Here is a 17,673-nt window from a genome sequence, read left to right on the forward strand (position 1 = left end):
TTTTCAAATCATAATTCTAAAATTCACAAACTCTAAATATAACTCCACACCCAAATCATAATTCTAAACACAAATTAAACATTACCTTAATATTCTTAACATTACTCTTTAATAATTTCCCATGTTGGGTTTAAAAAATTTAAAATATATATATATATATATAATTAAATTAAATATAAATATATTTTATTAACATTTTTTTTCCCTTCTCTAAATGTCTCCTCAAATCCTCAACCAACCGCACCGAATAAACCTGGTTCGAATAATAATACTTCATTCGGGTTGGGGTTAAACTTGACCCACCCACTTCCACTTCATCTTCTTCAACCCTGATAACAATCCAAATTGAAAATCTCTCATTTCTACAGAGAGAGTGAGTGAGAGGCCATTGCTCTGTGGTTCGAGGAACGCCATGGACAACTGTTGGCAGCGAAGAGAGTTCATATTCCTCATTCTCTACGCTTTTTTCTTCTACGTCATCATCATTCGTCGCACCCTCCAACTTTCTCACGGTACTCTCTCTCTCTCTCTCTCTCTCTCTCTCTCTATGCATTCTAAATCTGTATGTTTCATTCATGTATTTGGTAATCTTGATTTCTTCTTGAATTTATTTTTTGTTTTTGTTTTTGTTTTTGCAGATCATTACGACAAACTTTATGGTTTGCGTCCTGGATGGATCGGGGATCGGCAAAATGTATGTATTGTATTGTTAAACTGATAAAATTGTCATTTCAGGATTATTTGATTGCAACAAATTATGAGTTAATGAGTAGAAATTTTAGGAATCTGTAGTTGAGTAATATGTGTTTGATTTGTAATACATTGGTCTTTGATTGAAATAATAAACCTTAGCAGATATGGTATTGAAGGGCTTGTTTTGGGTTCCAATCAGTGTTTGATCATTAATGTAGTTAAAAATTCACGAGGTGGAGGACAATTTATAGTTCCATGCATGATTAAAAAAAATATAAATAATATTAATAATGGGATAGTGAGTCTCAAAGAAGAAGGGGTTCAGCCGTTTGGAACTTGTTCGGTTCATAAAATTTAATGGAAAGCTGTGAAAGAAATTTTAAGTGAGCAATCAATGGTGTAAAATTATTGCCGTCATTAGGAGATTCAAGCAGTGGAGGTAAGGACAATAGAGTCATGTTAGTGATGCCTCTTTCACCTGAAATATTTTTTGGGGAACTTACTTTAAGTTTGAAATATGCAAGATTGGTCAATGCCATACTCTTTCAGGACATATGGACAAAACTGGCTCTCTTTTTTTGGACTTTTTTGACCATCACAAAGTGCATAACTATAAGCATAAGCATGAAGTATATGTCTCACAACAGTCAAGCTCTTTCTCCACCTGGAGAGGTCAACAAGAGAAATACTCCAAGAAGAATTTAATGTGGCTGCATCTTTTTTGTTAGATTTACCAATCAAACAAAATCAAACTAAGCATGTGTTTCTTTTTTGTTATATGTATGTATATATATTTACTTTGTACTGTTAACAGTTTGTTGGTGTCTGTGTCTCATGGAATAGGAAGATAGAACTTTAATTACAGTGACTCTTCTATTTCCCCCAAAGTACCCATATCCATTGGATATGACAAGGGTAAGGGTGTGGGATATATGTCCGATACGCATACCCAATTTAGACACTCAAATCCTTTAATTTGTTGCAACATATGAAGAAGAAGAAACTCACCTGAGTTAGTGAAATAATATTTTTAGCCTCTCATATGAATCAAAGATAGAAATTTCATATTTTTTTTTAATCTTATTTAATTTCTAGTATATATTTACATAATTTACAATATTTTTTCCTAGAATATTATACAATATGCAATATATATGTGTATATGACGTATCCCCATTCCCATATCTAATTTTGAATATGTATCCCAAGATCCTAAAATTTAAGTTTATGAAGGCCTGATGCTTGGATACACACCTGCAGGCTGCACCGGATACTCATACCCGAGTACATGTAACATACTGAACACATACATCCTTGAGAACTAACTTTCCTTTTTATTGACAAAAACTGATGATTCAAAGCAATGACTAAGGCATGAAATATTTTTCCCGAGTTTTGGATTCATTTTGCTTCTTTTTTTTTTTTTGTTGATGTGGTTTATCAATTTTGATAGTTATCTATATTTTTAATTTTCTTTTATTTGATAATTTATTATATTTTCATCTGATTTGTTCATTTTTATGTTCAAAATCAATTCCCAAGAAGTGGGAAATGTTTAATAAGTGAATCTATTTTTATTTATAGCAATGTGGACCAATACCTGCAAGAAGGCTGTACTTTGTCTTAATATAAACCCACTGTTATTTTGTTGTTGTGCTCTCTTTCTTTTCATTGTTTTCTTTGTGTTTCCCCTATTGGTAAATCCATCTGTTTGGAGATATTTTTGTTTGTGATCCAAACAATATTCCTACTCTTGATGATAGTCTTATATATTTGGGTGGTAATTATACCCGATTGTGCTGGTATGATGACATAACATCCATGTGAGTGACAAACATGTTTCCTTGTACCATTGTTTTTGGCCTAATATACGCGCTGTCTCACTTTTTTCTATTGTAGGATGTTTCTGATGCCCAATGGAGAAACTTCCGTGGAAATCTACCCATTCTTACCATCGTTTTTGGAATTTTTACACTGGTGGCCAATATGTTGAGGACATTCTATCATTTAAAAGCAAAGGGAATGTCCATAGTTTGGCTTTTGATATCTTTGGCTTATTTATCATATCTACACGGAGCTTGGTATGTGCTCTAGCCTCTATTCGTAGTGATCATAAATTTATCATTATCCTTCCTAATTCATCTTGTTTCCCTTACTTTCTTTTCATTGCTTGTTTTCTTTGTAGCGTCATCTTTGTCATTTCGATTGCTTCAGTTAATTTTCTTCTAGTAAAGGTACATGTTTTGCTAGTTTTGGATGCATTCCTGTTGTTCTTAATGTTTATATTTACTTTTGTTGTTTCACAACATCAAGGAATAGGTAATATATAGACAACATGGAGAATATTGACGAGCATGCAAGCAATTTTCTTACACTCGATGAAATTTTCATGAACGATACAATAAATTTAATGTAATAAAGTCGTTACTCCTGTATGCATAAGTATTTTACATTGATAGTTGAAGTAGAATTTCTTTTGCATCATTTTTGACTATGTAAAAGATATTCACATGTCATTACTAATAATTGATGCTTGAATTTGCTTGTAATGTGTACAGAATTTATTACCTTTCATAAAGTTGGACTACTTGGAAGTTGGAATTGACAATTAATTATTTGTTAATTGGGACTTTTATTTAGCTACATGAATTAAACCACGTCTGGGGTTATAAACTTTAAGAGAACTGAAAGAGAAAGGAATCAAGAGGGAGAAAGAGGAGATTGAGTAAGGCAAAAAAGAATTCCAAGAAGGGTGCAAAAGTGACTTCCATGCATCTTGATGTAAGATAGAAAAGGGTGATGATGGAGATAAAAAAATCTTTGACAGTATAATGAAGTCCAATGTCATCATCCCTTTTAACATTTTTTTTGTTTAAGCCTTTATATAGACTTATTTACTAACCCTAAACCTATATGCCTTACTGCCACAGGAGGGAGGAGCTATCAAATTTATAAGGCACCTAACTTCCAAAATTGCATCCCAGCTCCTATTTTCATGAATTTTATACAAAAAATTCAAATAGGAAGACAATTCTAAATCTAAATCTAAATCTAAATAATATGAACTCATTGTAATGTTAAGATTCTACTTAAAGCTTGGTTTTCCTAGAAGGGCTTCAAATTGTAGTTCAGAACTTCAGGTTGAATATCACATGGGTCTATTGTTACGAATCGTTAGCACACCATATGATTTACATAGACTATCTCTGATTTACATAGACCAAAAATGAGTAAGTAATAAAAACGAGCCTCAAGCTGGCATGCTAAGATTTATGGAACTATTAGTGTTTGGTGACGTTTACGTTTTCAGTTTATATTTACAAAAATTTTATAAACTGGTTTTTGTTTATTTTTTGTCTAACATAAACTACAAACGCGTTTGGTAATTGACAAAATGTTTAAAAAAATTTAAAAATATAAAAAAGAGTGAGAAATGACAAGTGGTGGCAAGTGGCGGTGGAAGAAAGTGGTGGAAACTGGTGACGGTGGGTGGTGGGTAGCTGGTGGTGGTGGGTGGTGGCGGGTGGGTGGTGGTGGTGGTGGGTGGGTGGGTGACGGTAACGGGTGGTGGGTGGTAGTGAGTGGGAGGTGCTGGTGGCGGGTGGTGGTGGGTGGCGGATGGTGGTGGGTGGCGGGTGGCGGGTGGTGGGTGGTGAGTGGCCGATGGCGGGTGGCGGGTCGTGGTGATGGGTGGGTGGGTTGGTGACGGTGGGGGTGGTGGGTGGTGGGTGGTAGTGAGTGGGTGGTGGTGGTGGCGGGTGGGTGGCGGATGGCTGGTGGTAGTGGGTGGGTGGGTGACGGTGGCGGGTGGTGGGTGGTGGCGGCGGGTGGTGGCGGTGGCGGTGGCGGCGGGTGGTAGGTGGTGGTAGCAAGTGGGTGACAGATGGCGGGCGGCGGTGGTGGTGGTGGTGGGTGAGTGGGTGGGTGACGGTGGCAGGTGGTAGGTGGTAGCGAGTGGGTGGTGGTGGTGGGTGGTGGGTGGTGGGTGGTAGTGGCAGGTGGGTGGCGGGTGCGGGTGGTGGTGGTGGTGGGTGGGTGAGTGACGGTGGCGGGTGGTAAGTGGTAGCAAATGGGTGGTGGTGGTGGTGGTGGTGGCAGGTGCGTGGCGGGTGATGGTGGTGGTGGTGGTGGTAGTGGTGGTAGTGGTGGTGGCGGCGGGTGGGTGGCAGGTGGCTGGTGGCTGGTGGTGGCAGGTGGGTGGTGAGTAGTGGTGGCAAGTAAGTGGTGGGTGGTGGTGGCGAGTAGTGAATGGTAGTGGCAGGTGGTGGGTGGTGGTGGCGGCGAGGGGTGGGTGGTAGCTGGTGGTAGCAGGTGAGTGGTGAGTGGTGGTGGCAGGTAGTGGTGGAGGGTGGGTGGTGGTAGCGGAAGACGGTGGTGGAAAATGGTGGCGGGTGGTGGCTAATGTTGGGTGATAAAAAAAAAAACTGAAAACTCAAAATGGAAACACATTTTTTGTGCTTTCATTTTTTGGCCAAATTTATAAACTGAGACCACTGATTTATAAATCAAAAATTTTACCAAACAAGTTTTTATTTGAATTTTTAAAATTTTTGTAAATATAAACAGAAAACTAAAAACGTAAGTGTTATCAAACGGCACCTAACGTTGAAAAAGTTTTGAATATATGGAAATGGCAGTGAAATATAGAAAATTCCTGTATCGTTTTTCAGAAGAGATACAGACAGAATGATAAACTGTTAATGTAAATATTATAACAAACAATATTGCTACACTTCCCACATTTCTATACCATATTATTCTTACCATCTTGTCAACACAATATTGGTTTAATGGGTCCCATGACTTACGTATATCTCCAATGCAGTGCTGACAATTAGACTGACACATCATATGGTAAGATATGATGGTAGAAATAGATGGTCACTGTAGCATTACTCATAAACAAATTACTATTGGTATAATTGCTTTTTTGGATATGTTCAATTTTATTTTCAAGTTTTGCTGAATTCAAAATTTTCTATTGGACATTAAGGTACAGTGACAGGTTGCACAATCATTGAATTTGTGGAGATGTTAAAATTATATAATACTCCTTTTATTTTATTTTAAATTCTTAAATTATAATGTATTCTTTGGATTGAATTTTGTAGCATCACTATCAGCACCATCAAGTAATGCTTCTAATTGTTGTCATATTTTATCAGATTTTTGTTTCTGCAGATATTTGGACACAGAAAGTATTTTCCATTTATACTCTGGGTTTTCAACATATCTGTTCTTATATGTAACCGTGTCTATGAGGGGTATCGGTGGTCCAGTTTTGGGTGAGTTATATCATGTTAATGACTAGTTGCTTTGATTCTTGTGAGATATATCGTTCCTCTATTATATGCTATATCTGTATTTCTACTCATGATTTTATTATCCTCTTGTGGACAGGCAACATTGGGCTTATTTGGACAACTTTCGTGGTACCTTTAGATGGCATATCTGCTTTAACTTTGGTATTTGTTTTGCCTCTTTCATTTATGGGAATTCAGTGGGATGATATTTTTGAACATCTCATCTGCATGTCTGTGAACTTTTCATCTCATATTTTATCTCCTTCTTCTGTATATTATGTCAGTAATGACTCTGATCATGGTAATATGTTAGACTACTCACAGTCCAGGCATAATAATGCTATGTAAAGTATTTCCAGTTCTATGGGAAAAAGTTACCCATATGGTTCTCATATCTGACTTATATGACTGTCTATTGTCACTACCGTTAGTGTAAGAGGGAATTGCTTTGTTATATCTTTCAATGACCTTATTTTGTGTTTACCCATGCTTAACTACAAGCTTTGCTGTTAGTGTCCTTGGTGGTGCAAGTTCGAGTTACGGAAACCTCCTCTCTAGAAATGAGGGTAGGCTGTGTTTTTCTTGCCCACCCTAGACCTCGCTATAGTGGGAGTCTTGTGCATTGGGTCACCCTTTTTTAGCTGAATTTTATGCATATTGTGAGGATCGGAAATCCATAGCTGGACAGGCCATAGGTTTTGTTGCCATTTCTTTCTGTTTATTTTCTACTGCATGGATTCGTGAGAAAATCATTTTTTCAATTGACTGAAGTCTGATCTTGTGCAATCATATTTAATGCTTGACAGTACTTTCATGGTTCATCTTTAGAAGAGAAAATACTTGTTTAACACCAAACTGTTGCAACTTGCAAGGAAATCCATTTTCCTCTTACTATGTTACTCACAAGTCACAATATTCAGTTTTCTTCCTCAGTAGCGAGTTTCCACTTCTGAAATTGAGAGCAAGTAGCATTGTTGTTTCTTGAGAAGAGATGGAAACCTACTGTTACTTGTTGAATATTGACCAAGAACCTTTGTATTTGGAAAATTTTTGTTTTAAATGTTCTTCTTTTCCCATAGAAGCAGGTAGCAAGATCCATCGTTTCTTGACTTGTGTAATTGATGAAGAAAACCTAAGCAATTGGGAAGAAACATTGTTAGCTGACTGCTTTCCTTCAATTGAGTTCTTTAGAAAGCAGAGATTATTAGTTGTCTCTGTAATTCCATGCAGTTGGGTCAATATATTTGCTCTTTGCTGGATAGAATGATGTATATTCTTAAGTTAGTTTAGGCACTCCATATGGCTTCCTATATTCGTGGTTGCAAATGGGTCTTGTGATGAAAAATGGAGCCATCACCATATCTGATAATTACATGAAAATTTTTAGTTCCTCTTGAATGGCAGTTTTTTCTTTGGAGTCAATTCTGTTTTTTTCACTTCTCCCCGATCTGTATTCATTTGTCTGTTGAGCTGCTTAGATTTGCTAGGAAATCAACCAAATAGCTCCAGCGGTACCAGAGCTACTCTTTGCATGATATACATTTAATCCAGCATCACTGTTTGTGAGATGGCAGCCAATTTCTTCATTGGCCCCAATATAGGTGATGATTATACATCTAGTGCACATTTGCTTGTGGGAATCAAGGTTGGGAATTGGCATCTTGTTGAATTTCCCACAGGACTGGGCCACATTTGTTGTGTACAAAGATGGTAATCCTTTTCTTAGGGAATAGGATAGAAAAACATTCAAGGAATTTCAATCCCAGCCAGTTTTTTCTTGGTTTTTTATTTTTTGGGGAGGGGGGAGCATGGCGTGGGGTTATTATCATTTCACTATCCATGGGAATTACAGCGTAAACATGAAAGGAGTTCTTATGGCCATGATTATTGAGCCAAATAGTTTATTAATAATAAATTAAAGTACTCAGAATTATTTTCCTGATAAGTGAAGTCTCAGAAATATTAATCCTATTAGAACAATTCAAAAAATATACATACAGTTAGTATGGAGATTGCTATAATAGTGAATGATCAGGCTGCCTAGTTTGAGAACATGAATTCAAGTCTAAAGGGCTTCCATTTTTGTATTCTTTGCATCATCTTGATACCTTTTAATAAAGTGTGGTTATTTATCAAAATATATATATATATATATATATGGCTTTGTAATATTATAATCTTGGTAATGACATCCTTATCCAGTAGCACAAAACCATTTCTTTACTGACTTTGTCACGAATGAAAATTATGTTTTTTTAATTAGTTCCAATTTACAAAATTTGATTTGGTTGTCTTGTTGACAGTTATTTTGCGCCTGATAAGCTTTGGGTATGACTACCATTGGGCATCTCGTAGTTCTCGTTTCGATCAAAAGGTATTTGTTCTACTGCAATGTTCTTCTATAGAAGTCTTTGTTGGTGTTTTTCTGTCGAGTTGCTTATTTTTTCCCAAACTTCAAACTAGTTTAATCTGTGACACTACCAAATGAAGTGATTTTAAAATTTCTATTTCATATTAGTGATTGTTTATAACGAGATGCCACCTCTCTAAAGGACGTATTTCATCCACATTTCTTAATGTAGTATTGGGCAATGCTGTCAATTTTGTGTAAGCAGAAAACGAGAAACACATGTTTTTTTTCTTGGTTAAAAACAAAAACGAATAACATGTTTAGTAAACACACATGTTTTTAAAACAAATAAAAATGAAAACAAGAAAAGATGTTTATTGAATTGTAGGAAACCATCTTTTTCTCCCCTCAAAACAAGTGAAACCATCTTTTTTTTTTGTTGCCTCAAATTTGGAAAATTGTTGCCTTTTTTTGGCAACAAAAACAGTTAGGCCCGTTTAGTTGCCGTTTGGTTAAGTTTACAGTTTTTTTCTTTTTTAATTTACAAAAACATTAAACATTTTTATGTTTATTTTTGGTAAAAACAAGAACAAAAAATATGTTTGGTACACATGTTTTAAAATTCTGTTTTGAAAACAAGTGAAAGGGGTGGCCGACGGGAGATGGTGGCCGGATGTGGTCATCAGTTGAGTGGAGGTGGCTGGCTGTTGGAGGTGGTTGGCGATGGCTGAAGGTGGTTGCCGACCAAGGAAGATGGTGGCCGAAGGTGGTTTCCAACGGTTGAAGATGGTCATTGGTCATTGGAGGTAGTTGTTGAAGGAGGTCATCGTCAGTGGTGGTCAGAGGTGGGGGTAGCCGGTGGTGGTGATGAGTGGTGGGTGTTGGTCGGAGGTGGTGTAGCAAAAGGAGGAAGGAAAGAATTTTTTTTTCAACAAATGAAACCAACTTTTTTATGGTTACAAAAATTTAGCACCCTCGGGAACTATAGAACCCACACAACACTATTCACACCATATTCACACCAACTGGACGATAGTCCGTTACTGATGCATTACAATTCAAAGCTAACTTGTATAAATCAGCTAAGACCTCTCTCAACTGTATGTGACTGCACCCAGGGACGGATTTAGGATTTGAGGTTTGGGGAGGCAAAAACACATGTAAGTTTTCATCAAAAAAAATTATTATAAAATTTTAAATTTTGATTTATACCAGCACAAAAAAATGAATAATATTACTATCAATCGAACATTCTTTGTCAACATAATTGAGAACAAAAATATAATTTGACATATTTCTTTTGTCTGCATTAACTTAACAAAATATTAACTATTACTGTGTCTCTGTCTACTAAAGTTAACTATTTGAAAATGTTGTAATCGCCACTTTTTATAATAGGCTTGACATCAAAACCTTAATTAATATCTTTCACAATCAATATGATCAAGTAACTTGTTACAAAATCATCTTCCATCTTATTACGCAGTTTAGTTTTGAAAAAAAAAATTATAATTGAAAATGTATGTTTTTATGAGTATAATGATAATCCATTTCAATAAGCGGTATTAAATTTTATGATCTTATTTTAAGAATGTCATGTTGAAGTAAACGATATTTTTATTTCCATACAATATTCCTATTTCTAGAGACTGAACAAGCAAAAATGAATGCAAAATAAGATTCATAAGTGTAATTTATAAAAGAAGAAAAAAAACATAAATGACTTATGAGCATAAAACAAGAATAGTAACAAATAAAAGAACATGAGTAACTCTCTAAACAATATAGAAATATAACAAATAATACATATAATAGATAGAATACATCAATATTTGATAAAACTCAATTTAGAAACTATTTTTAAAATTTTGTTATGTAAATAATTTGGAGGGTGCAAACGACTGAAATTTTGGAGGCATGAAGTATTCCAGTTAGAAATTATCTTACTAATCACTAGTATAATATGCATAGTTTTTTAAAATTTTGGGGGTGTGACCGCACCCTCCTACACCCCCTAGATCCATCCTTGACCACACCATGGGTCCAGCCAGAATCTCTCCCTGCTTCCATTCCCTATCTTAAAGAAGATTTAGCAAAACTCATCCCAAAGTGGCACACTCTCATAATGCCTTTCCACAACCCTACCCCATACAAACTAGCCACAAAATCTGTGGACCTATTACTTCATTGATCCATGTACTTTCCTTCCACCACTAGTCTCCACAAAATCTCCCTCTCGAAAGCAAATTTCAAAGCCACTTACCGAACAATGCTTTTTTAAATGAGTCAAGCTTCCAAACTCCTAGATCTCCTTTCTCAATAGGCAAGTAAACTAATGACATTTGTAATTCTCACAGCGAAGGCTGGAAATTGTAAAGCAGGGAGACTGCAGCAAATAAAGCTAGGAATATACTGTTTCGAAAAATGATTCTAGCCCCTGGATGTGTAGACACATGGAATACTGGATAACACAAATATGGCAACGTATCTGTAACATAGGGCAGGAAATTCTGTACTGCCCACAATAGTGTAACACAAGAAGCTTACCGCCTGTCAGTTGCTTTGGATTCTATATGTTCACTACACTATGTCCATGTTCCACTATAAAGTCAGTATTCTTAAGCTATACTCTTGACTTTATTGGTAATTTCCTTATGTTTTGTATGTCAGGATAACAGTGCATATGGACTGATGTAGTTTCTTATTTCTATAATTTGATTCTTTTTTTGGGTTCATAATTTTATCTTTATTCTCATTACTTATACTTCTTGTTTAGCCACGTGGAAGTAGTAGTTGGAATTATCCATTCTTTATTTTGATGCTAGTCTTATTGATATTTGACCTTTATCCTGATTGCAGAAGCACATTCAAAATTGCCCTAGATGTTCATCAGGACAAACTTGCTACCTGCTATTACAGGTTGTCTGTTACTTCAGTATGAGTTCTAGTATAAGTGTACTTGCTAGTTTTTTTAATGGCTAGTTTCAGGACTAATATCTTCATTTGTCTGAATTTATATTTCCCAGGAGAGAAACGTCCAGAATGATAATTTCTCTTTCAGTATATACTTATGTTATTTGGTATATGCTCCCCTCTATATTGCTGGACCAATTCTAAGCTTTAATGCATTTGCTTCACAGGTTTGTTATTTATAATTGTTCTTTTTGTTTTATACTAATTCTCTCTTTATTTTGTTTGAAATTTCTTTTTACCATAGATGTGACTCATTTCTGCTACTAACTTTTACATTCATTTTACTGAAAGGTGCAGAGATAATTATTTTTATGCATTATCATGATTGCTAGAATGAGCCACAAGTTGTTTGGGTTTGATGTTTAAAACCACAATTCAAATATTTTGAAAAGTGGCTAACTGGTCCTTTTATTTTTCTTTTCGTTTTTTCCTTTTCAGACAAAAAATAAAAAAACAAAAAAAAGAAGAAAGAAAAAAAATTGGCACCATGTATCATTGGAGCTATGAATCTAGAAGCAATGATTAATTTGAAATGTTAATCAATAATTTCTGATACTTTTTTTAATTATTTCCAACGTACTATTGGATTTTCCTTCACTTTACTCTTGATTGTTGCCTTGACATTTTGTTTTCAATTTTTTTTTGTTCAATCTTCCTGTCTGATATCAATTAAGGTCTGTTGGCAGAATTATTGGGCAAACTGATTTTGTATTTACTTACTTTTTGCAGTTAGATATGCCTCAGAAAAACTATTCATTGAGAGGAGTGGCTTGGTATGGGTTGCGCTGGTTTTTTAGTCTTCTCCTAATGGAATTAATGACACATTTATTCTACTACAATGCATGTGCTATAAGGTTGGCTGCTAAAACTCAAGTTTGTATCTTATCATGAATGTTAAATTGTATTGAGTCTTATTTTCTGACTGAATTGTGTTACTGCATCATTTAGTGGCTTGTGGAAACAGTTATCTCCGATGGACGTCTTCATCATTGGATATGGGGTAAGAATTGATGCGCAGATAGTTGAGTAGTACTTGATTGAATGCCAGGTGGCTTAGTTTTCTATTGTCCACTATTCAAATCCAGATCAGTTTTTATTTATGATCAAGACAACTTAGGTAGAATAGTTAATATTACATGTGATGTAGATAAAAAGGTATAGAACCATGTGTGACATAAATTAAATTACTTTCTCCAATGTGCGCAAACAGAGATGCCACTTTCAATGATGGAAACTGGCCTTTGTGTTACAGATCGGCGTCTAGGAAGCCATATTGCAGTGTGTACGGCAGATTTGATACCATAGAAAGATCATCCTATTCATATCCTCTCAAAGAACTATAATATATAGCATCTATGACTACTCTCTATGGGATAAGGCTTTTAAAGCTTAGTGTAGGCAAACCTACAGACAGTCAATCTACAAGTACCCTAGGGCATGACCCAATTCTTTGCAAAAGCTAGGAAGAAAATGTGCCAAAGTGGATTAGAAGGGGGAGTTATTTTGGGATATGATCTGCGTTCTATGCATCAATTTGGAATAATAATCCTCATTTTGAGAATACCCAATCAGCCTATCCTTACAAACTCAGTAATTGTAAATTTCTATTCCTAAAGATGTTATTCAGCCAGGCAGGACTGCTTCTAAAGGAATGAGGGTTTCTGAATCCCAAGTTGTTAAATCCATGAATTGCTGCTGAAACTTGGTGCATAAATATTCCTCTCTAAAAGTGAAGTGCACAACTTCTATTCTCATCTTGCATGTGAAACCTATAACCATATGACAAAATGCCAATTACCTCTTCAAGGATTATATCTCCTCATGCTAGTTCTGTTTAAAGTTGGAGCACACAACTCCTTTGTATTGCAATTGACTTCACAATTTCCAGTCAGAAAACCTGGGGACTGTATATTCTCTGAACATCCAGGAATGATAGAACTTTAACATTTTAGTATCACTTCTGTTGATTACAATGCAACAGGTTCTAAACTTCATGTGGCTCAAGTTTTTTCTAATCTGGCGCTACTTCAGGTTCTGGTCACTGGTATGTTTGTTCCTATAATTTATTTTTAATATCCTTTTTATCTACCCCCCGCGGCAACATTTTCAAGGTATCCAGTACCTGATCTTAGGTCAGATCAATAAGCATCTTCGACATAACAATTTTAGCATGAGATTTGCTTATCAAAAAAAGGGGAAAAAAAAAAAAAAGTTAGCGTTAGTTTTTTATATTATTTGAGGAAGAAACTTATTTATGAACTTAATGCAATTGTAGATTGGTGGCATTGAGCCTCCTGAGAATATGCCAAAGTGTATAAATAATTGCTACAACTTGGAAAGCTTTTGGAAAACTTGGCATGCTTCCTTCAACAAATGGCTCGTCAGGTGCAGCTTTCATCTTATCTTGAGTTTCTGTTACATTTCTGTTTATAACACTCATATTTGGTTGATGATTATAATTACAGGTACATGTACATTCCTCTTGGTGGTTCTCAAAGAAAGTTGCTCAATGTGTGGGTCATCTTCACATTTGTCGCCATATGGCACGATTTAGAGTGGTACTCTTAGCTTCTGTTAAGCTTTCCTATATTGGCTCATTATTGCTTTGTATGTATTTTAAAGCGCAATCTATTTTAAATTAGATCTGCATCTAAGAACTTATTGCTTTGGCTTCAGGAAGCTTCTTTCATGGGCATGGTTAACATGTGTATTCTTTATCCCAGAAATGCTTGTGAAATCAGCAGCAAAATCTTTTCAGGTGATATTAATTTTTCTTACCCCTACTCTCTCTTCTTCATTTTTTTTTTTTTTTTTTTTTTGAATTTAGCTAATATCATTATTTTAATGTCATATTTTTCATGCTATTATTTCTGCTGTCAGGTGCGGAGTGCTTTTGGGGAGTTTATTTTCCGTGAACTTAGTGCAGTTGCTGGTGCTATCACAATCACTTTACTAATGGTCTGTCTTTTAACTGTTTGACGCTGGATCCTTATATTTATTCTCGTAATGTATTGCAGTTAGCAGGTGATGCCTGTATATTATTTCCATCTTGTCTAATGGGGCATCTTAATGCGATGCCTTGTATGGTGGTGCAGAGTCACTTTGGGTATCAATGCCTAGAATTGCACTTAATAAATTACAGAAACAATTGTATTGTTGTTGCAGTGAAGCTAAATTGATGAAATTTGTAGATTCATAGGGAAACTAAGAAAAAGTTTGTGTGGCATTTCATGCGGTCTTCATCCACCAAGGAAATCAATGTATTTGCCTTTATTGCCAGAAAGGTTGAGACATGCTAGGGCTAAACTTGAGCCTTAAACACAGCTTTATTGTGCAAAATGAATTATTCACTAATATTTAGCAAAGTATTTATGGTAAAATAGTAGTAAGGCCCTGCAAAAAAAGAAAAAAAAAAAAAGAAATGAAAAACAACAACAAAGAAGGTTGTGTGATCTAGAATTAGAATTTTAGAATGATTTTGAATTTCATCTAAATTCTATTAACATAATTAACTCCCTTGAATTATAAATTGGAATGTTCCCCAATTTCCTGTTATACCATTATTTTCCTAAGATTTTTCTTTTTCTAACAATAGTTTCTATTTGATTCAGCATACGGTAATAATGAAGCTTTTATTTCTGCAGGTGGTTAACCTTGTTGGCTATGTGATTGGACCATCAGGCATGAATTGGTTGATTTCAAGATTCCTCCGGAAAGAAGGTTAATTCTCTTAATTATCTCCCTTATTTTGTGCAACACATTTCCTATAGTATCTATGTTACATGGAGACTTCTAAATTTGTGAAGTACTCATGTGGGTGAGGCCGCCCGTTAGGGCGTCGGATATGTCTCGACATGTCTAGTTGGGCGTGCACCCAACAAATATATTTAGCTAATAGAGTTTACTGTTGAATTATGCATAAAAGCTCTACATTAGTTTGTGAACATTATTTTTCCCTAAATAGATATTAAATTTAGCTGTGTCGTGGTGGCAAGTGTACTGAGTCTATGTAAGTAGTGCAGAGTTAATGCCCTTTTTTAATTTTTGCAGGCTTACCTACTCTGGGTGGCATGTTTGTTACATTTTATGTGGGGACAAAGGTAAATGACCACGTAATTTTGAAGTTGCCTGATGATGAGTTTTTAAAAAATTAACTTGAGAGGCTGATTATTTTTGCAGCTCATGTTCCACATCCGTGATGCCAAGCAAAGGACTGACTAAAATTAAAGGCGCCACAAGGTTTTATTTCTTGTCCAAGAGTTTGCACATGCTGGCTGGGCCATGTGAATTAAAAGTCCTTTCGAACAAAAGTAAAAGATCTTCGTTATAGTTTAGGTCTGACATTACGCATTGTTTAGAAGTTAAGAAGAAAACTATTGAGAATGACCTGAAAAGATAGCCATACAACAGACAATTCCATTTTCATGTTTGTTGCTATTGTTTGCAGATCTCTGTAGACCTCGTGTAGTTTTGTGTTTGCTTGCTAATGTATTCCTGAGATATGTTTCTTGTTAAACAATGTATTTTCTTTCCACTGTAATTCTTGCCTACACACATTGCACATGTGCCTCTGATATCTCTCTCAATCGAAAGCATTGATCATCTTTCTCCAACTTAATTTCGGATGTTTACAGTGATAACAAATTTTAAAAAGGGTTGAAATTTCTGTTAAGATCATCAATGAAATTTCTGGGGAAGGATGTTCTTATTAATATGAGGTTCCCCGATAGTCTTTGCAGGAACACAATCCATCTCTCGATCAAACGGTTTCTTAACAATTCAAAGAGTTGTTGTTCCTTGTGAGGTTCTAGCCAGCCCAAAAGCAATTGCTAACTTCTCAGTGTGATAAGAATCAAATTTCCCAAAATACTCGAGTGGTGGATTCTGCCACTGCCACTGCAGTTTCTCTTGTATAACCAACTCTGGTGAACTGATGGATTACTTTCTCTGACATCCGATAAATTTCTCTGGAATCAGGATGGCACGTGTCACCAACTGCAATCCATCTCCAACCAGGTGTGGTCTTTGTTCCTTCTTTCCTGATCAACTTTCTCGTTCTTGCAACGTCTTGTTGGTCGTTTGCTTCAGTGTATGCACCGGCAAGAAGTATACAGTTGACGGCACACAGTGCTACTAGTTTTCTTTCATCCTTGTCACTTAATTCCTTTCATTTAGGTGAGCAAAATGATGGGCCTTGTCAATGACATATAGTGCTACAACTGAAAGAATAAACTGATTCCAGTATTTGGAAGAAAAGTAATGCTAGAGGCTCTAAATGTTTTACCAAATATTCTACCAAATGTCTCGCACAATGTGAGACATTTGGTAGAATATTTGATAAAAAATTTAGGATCCCTAGCATTAATCTTGCAAGAAATTTGAAGGAAGACAGATGTTAAAAAAGAAAAAGAAAAAAAGCATTGCAAATCATACTGCACAGATCACTAATTTCAAAACCATAACTTGAACAGGTTGGGGAAAAAAATATGCATAGCTTTAGAGAAGAGAGATACAGCAAGACAATGAAAAGTGGTTGGGACATAAATAGAGAACAGATACTTTTAGGAAATCAAGTCAAGGAAGTTTTTTGAAAGGGAAATGCTAAAGAGCTCTAAATCTAGAGCTCTAATTTGAGCTCTAGTGATGTGTCCAAAAAAAAAAAAAAAAAAAAAAAAAAAAAAAAAGACAAGGCACAAACATCACATCAGAGTGGGTCCCACATTCCCATTAGAGCTATTAGAGCTCTTATATTAGAGCTCTAAAGCATTTTTGTTTTTGAAATTTAGGGGTGGTTTGATAGTTGATTTTTTAATATTTTATGAAAAGACATGTAGATGTGACAATTTGTAATGGTTTTTTGGGTTTTAGACAAAAATAGGTTATCTCCAAAGTTAAAAGGTAACCAGGAGATTTAGAATTACAGGACAAGGAATCGATAACACTCAATTATTGTGGGTCTGACATGATTCTATTTTTTGATGTCACGCTATAAAAATCCATTATTAACTTGCGTTTTTTTTTTTTTTTTTTGGCTAGAAAAATGCTCTGTAGCTCGAATTCTTGATACTCGAGTGGCCTAAAAAGTGAATTTTTCTCTCTACTCTCTATATGTTTCCTCTCCTCTCCTCTTTATATTCGTTAAACACTCTCATTCAAACACTCCTGGTATCTCTCTCTTTCTCTTTCTCTCTCTTTCTCCCTCCTCTCTATCACACCATCCCAACCTCCTCTCTCTCTAGCCAGCAAAACTGCCTCTCTCTCTCTCTAAAAGCATCCTTTTCATGCCTGAGAGAGTCTGCAAATTTTGATTTGATTTCACTGGAGAGAAAAAACGATCTATAGCTGTGAGGAACC

At 35.6% G+C, this 17,673-nt stretch overlaps 1 protein-coding gene across 3 annotated transcripts; it reads left to right on the forward strand.

Moving 5' to 3' along the window:
* Positions 1–247: 247 nt before the first annotated feature.
* Positions 248–15,859, forward strand: LOC114307529 (MBOAT (membrane bound O-acyl transferase) family protein). 3 transcript variants are annotated; one of them, XM_028252919.2, is made up of 19 exons: positions 248–512; positions 639–694; positions 2,593–2,774; positions 2,879–2,927; positions 5,875–5,978; positions 6,094–6,158; positions 8,300–8,370; positions 11,206–11,265; positions 11,373–11,486; positions 12,049–12,173; positions 12,268–12,319; positions 13,301–13,363; positions 13,595–13,704; positions 13,785–13,877; positions 13,996–14,077; positions 14,200–14,277; positions 14,964–15,039; positions 15,370–15,419; positions 15,499–15,859. In XM_028252919.2, the coding sequence occupies exons 1-19, from the start codon at positions 413–415 to the stop codon at positions 15,538–15,540; spliced, it is 1,572 nt and encodes a 523-aa protein (XP_028108720.2). In that variant the 5' UTR covers positions 248–412; the 3' UTR covers positions 15,541–15,859. The 3 variants fall into 3 exon arrangements, with proteins under 3 accessions (XP_028108720.2, XP_028108721.2, XP_082770878.1); XM_028252920.2 differs by lacking the exon at positions 2,879–2,927 and having other exon boundaries at positions 280–512; XM_082914752.1 differs by lacking the exon at positions 13,785–13,877 and having other exon boundaries at positions 281–512.
* Positions 15,860–17,673: the final 1,814 nt, after the last annotated feature.

Source organism: Camellia sinensis, chromosome 2 (assembly GCF_055761805.1).
Source record: "Camellia sinensis isolate YWXY chromosome 2, ASM5576180v1, whole genome shotgun sequence".
NCBI lineage: Eukaryota > Viridiplantae > Streptophyta > Magnoliopsida > Ericales > Theaceae > Camellia > Camellia sinensis.